Raw genomic sequence first — 3,917 nt, 5'->3', positions numbered from 1 at the left:
AAATCAATACCCCAAACATCAAAGATATCAATTTCCACGATGGTGGTGAGGGGAACCACATTCTTCTTAGAAATCCCACCGGCCCTTTGACATTCATCACAATGCTTGACTAGATCACTAGCGTCCTTGTAAAGAGTAGGCCAATAGAATCCACAACTCAACAGTTTTGTAGCCGTTCTCGCTCCACCATGGTGACCACCATGCGGTAAAGAGTGGAAAGCCTCAAGAATTCCCATTTGTTCTTCCTCCGGCACACATCGTCGGATCACCCTATCGGTACATATCTGAAAAATATACGTGTCATCCTAATAATAGTCAAGGCAACCCCGTTTGAGCCTCTTCCTTTGGTTTGAAGAGAACTCATTCGGTATAATGCCGCTCATAACATAATTGGCTAAATCGGCAAACCACGGCATTCCGGTCATTGAAATAGCTAGCAATTGCTCGTCGGGGAAGGAATCATTGATCTCAAGGCCTTCATGTGGCTTCCCCTCCTACTCCAATCGGGACAAGTGGACTACCACTTTATTTTCACTACCCTTGCGATCTTGAATCTCTAGATCAAACTATTGCAATAAAAGCACCCACCACATCAACCTTGCCTTAGAATCTTTCTTGCTTATCAAATATTGAAGCACCGCATGGTCGGTGTGAACAATCACCTTTGTACCCATCAAATACGGGCAGAACTTCTACATAGCAAAAACAATAGCAAGTAGCTCCTTTTCAGTCACTGTGTAGCTGACTTGGGCATAATTCATGGTCTTGCTAGTATAGTAGACCAGATGGAAGATCTTGTTGATACGTTGCCCCAAAACCGCTCCAACTGCCATATCACTAGCATCACATATGAGCTCAAAAGGTAATCTCATATTCGGTGCGGTAATAATAGTAGTACTAGTAGCCAACTTGAACTTGAGCAATTTGAATGCCTTCATACAATCTTCATTGAAATAGAACTTGGCATCATTCTCCAAAGGTTTACATAGATGGTTTACCACCTTGGAAAAGTCCTTGATGAATCGGTGATAGAAACTCACATGACCCAAAAAGCTCCCCACTCCCTTCACGGATGCAGGGGCGGGAGTTTGGAGATCACCTCAATTTTGTCCTTGTTAACCTCAATACCATGCTTTGAAATTTTATGGTCGAGGATAATGCCTTCCTCGACCATGAAGTGACACTTTTCCCAATTCAACACCAAATTTGTCTCCTCACATCTAGCCAATACCCTATCCAAATTGTTCGATCAATCCTCAAAAGAATTCCCAAACACGAAAAAATCATCCATGAAGACCTCAAGAATATCCTCCATCATATCGGTGAAAATATCGATCATACACCGTTGATAAGTCGTCGGTGCATTACACAAACCAAATGGCATCCGCGAGAATATGAAAGTACCGTAGGGACAAGTGAAAGTGGTCTTCTCTTAGTCCTCAGGAGCAATAAGAATTTGATTGTAGCTGGAGTATCCATCAAGGAAGTAATAAAAAACACGTCCAGCCAACCTATCAAGCATTTGATCAAGAAATAGAAGGTAGAAATGATCTTTCCGAGTGACTTTATTGAGCTTCCTATAGTCTATGCACACTCTCCACCGGTAATGGTTCTTATGGGGATCAATCCATTCTTGTCATTTGTTACCACAGTCATGCCCCCTTTCTTTGGGACACATTGCACCGGAGAGGTCCACGAGCTATTGGAAATGGGGTAAACAAACCCCGGCATCCAACCACTTGATTATCTCCTTCTTCGCCACCTCTTGCATTACTTCATTTATGCTCCTTTGATGTTCAACGGAGGGTTTTTCACCCTCCTCCAAAATAATCTTATGCATGCAAAAGGCGGGACTTATGCCCCAATATCCGCCAATGTTCATCTGATTGCTCTTTTCCTCCTTTGTAGCACCTCCAATGTGGACTCTACTTGAGAAGAAGGGCCAAGGAATTCATACCTGAGATGTGGCAGAAATGGCTTTAACTCCAAAGTGGGAGGCTCCTCGATTGAGGGCTTTGTTGGACGAGTCTTCTGATTTTCAAGATCCAAAGATAGCTTGCAGGGCTCATAAGTGTACGACCCTATTCCTTGCAATGTATTAACATACTCCACATAGCTTTCTTTCTCCTCAACATCATCAAGATTGAGCAAAACGGCTTCCAAATTATCCTCAACATTCATTGTGGCACTAGCATCATCAATAATCACATCAGTGACCAAATCCACGAACGAACAAGCTTCATTACTATTAAGTTGCCTCATAGATTTGCACACATGGAAGACCACATTTTCATCACCCACTTGGAAAGTGAGCTCACCGGCTTCCACATCATAAGAGCCTTCCCCGTAGCAAGGAAAGGTCTACCCAAAATGATAGGAACCTCATAGTCCATTTCACAATCAAGATCACAAAGTCCGCCGGGAGGATGAACTTGTCAACTCTAACCAACACATCATGGATAATACCCAAAGGTCTCTTCATTATATGATCCGCCATTTTCAACCTCATTGATGTGGGTCTTGGTTTCCCAATCCCCAAAGTTTTGAACACTGAGTAGGGCATCAAGTTGATACTCGCCCCTAGATCACATAAAGCTTTGGCAAAGTTGGCACTCCCAATGGTGCAAGGGATTGTGAAAGCGCTAGGATCTTCCAATTTCGGAGCCATTGAGTGTACAATAGCACTCACTTGATGTGCCATCTTGATAGTCTCATAATTCATCGATCTTTTCTTTGTCACCAAGACCTTCATGAACTTTGCATAACCCGGCATTTGCTCTAAAGCCTCAACTAATGGTACATTGATAGACAAACTCTTCATCATGTCAATAAACTTTTTGAATTGGTTCTCACTATTTTGCTTTGCAAGCCTTTGAGGGTATGGAGGAGGAGGCCTTGGCATTGGTGCCTTAGCCTTTGGCACGATCGGTTCTGGCATGTCAATCGCGTATTCCTTAGACAGGTTCACTTCTTCTTGCATCTCCTCCACATTTTCATCAATATCAATTCTCACTTCTTCATTAGCTTGAACTATATTGCTTGAGATTTCATCTTCTTGAGCCACAACATCTTCATCCATAATTCTTCTTTGATTTGAGGTGTTTGCATCTCCACCTTTTCCACTTTTAGTAGTCATGGCCATAGCATGTCCCATATTATTTCCACCCTTCGGTTTCACCATTGTATCACTAGGTAGTGCCCCCTTAGGAAGAGTGTTCAAAGCTTGTGAGATTTGGCCTAATTGAACCTCCAAATTGCGAATAAAAGTGTTATGAGAGGCTAGTTGAGCATCAGAGTCGGCATTCTTCTCCATCATCTGTTTAACATATTCTCAATTCTACCCATCTCATTGTTAGAAGAGCATGGACCTTGAGGAGGATATGGGGTGGGTTGCTCGGTTGTTGGAACATCGGGGGCCTTTGAAAACCCGGCCCTCGGTTGTTGTTGTTGTTCCACCCTCCTTGGTTATTGCCTCCCCAATTGCTTTGGTTGTTACTGCCCCAATTCCTTGATGATTACCTCCCCAATTGCCTTGGTTACCTTGATTATTCCAATTTCCTTGATTCTTGTTACCACCACTCCATTTGCCTTGGTGGCCTTGGTTGTTCCAATTTCCTTATAACCGCCATTGTTGTTGATTTTGTCCTTGAGCATTGTTTCTTTGGCCTTGATAATTGTTGACATATTGAATATCTTCTTCTTGCTCATTGAAAGAATCACCTTGATCATAACCACTATCATCTTGCATGAATTGTTCAGGATGGCTTTGCATTTGTTGACCTTCTTGTCGTCTCTTGTTCATCATCATATTTACACCTTCTATTGCATTCACTTGTTTCGGCCCTTAAACTTGTTGAAGCTGAGCTTTGGGTAATTGGTTCTTTGTGGTTGTGAACTCGGCAATATCTTACCCATGA

The 3,917-nt window shown here is 42.6% G+C and overlaps 1 protein-coding gene across 1 annotated transcript; it reads right to left on the bottom strand.

Annotated features, from left to right (window-relative positions):
• Positions 1 to 692: 692 nt before the first annotated feature.
• LOC138881490 (uncharacterized) lies at positions 693 to 3,313 on the bottom strand. The gene is made up of 4 exons (XM_070161721.1): positions 2,447 to 3,313; positions 1,958 to 2,361; positions 1,100 to 1,232; positions 693 to 1,013 (listed from the first exon to the last, which is right to left on the bottom strand). The coding sequence occupies exons 1-4, from the start codon at positions 3,311 to 3,313 to the stop codon at positions 693 to 695; spliced, it is 1,725 nt and encodes a 574-aa protein (XP_070017822.1).
• Positions 3,314 to 3,917: the final 604 nt, after the last annotated feature.

Source organism: Nicotiana sylvestris, chromosome 11 (genome assembly GCF_000393655.2).
Source record: "Nicotiana sylvestris chromosome 11, ASM39365v2, whole genome shotgun sequence".
In the NCBI taxonomy this organism is placed as follows: domain Eukaryota; kingdom Viridiplantae; phylum Streptophyta; class Magnoliopsida; order Solanales; family Solanaceae; genus Nicotiana; species Nicotiana sylvestris.
This window is presented reverse-complemented; position numbering and strand designations above follow the sequence as displayed.

Excerpts from the sequence above, each read along its gene's own strand:
- LOC138881490 (XM_070161721.1), bottom strand. The coding sequence starts at position 3,313 with ATGGAGAAGAATGCCGACTCTGATGCTCAACTAGCCTCTCATAACACT. Across the intron at positions 2,362-2,446 it reads GTATTATCCATGATGTGTTG|ACCTTTCCTTGCTACGGGGA; the intron begins GTTAGAGTTGAC and ends CATTTTGGGTAG. Across the intron at positions 1,014-1,099 it reads TTAACAAGGACAAAATTGAG|GACTTTTCCAAGGTGGTAAA; the intron begins GTGATCTCCAAA and ends CGATTCATCAAG.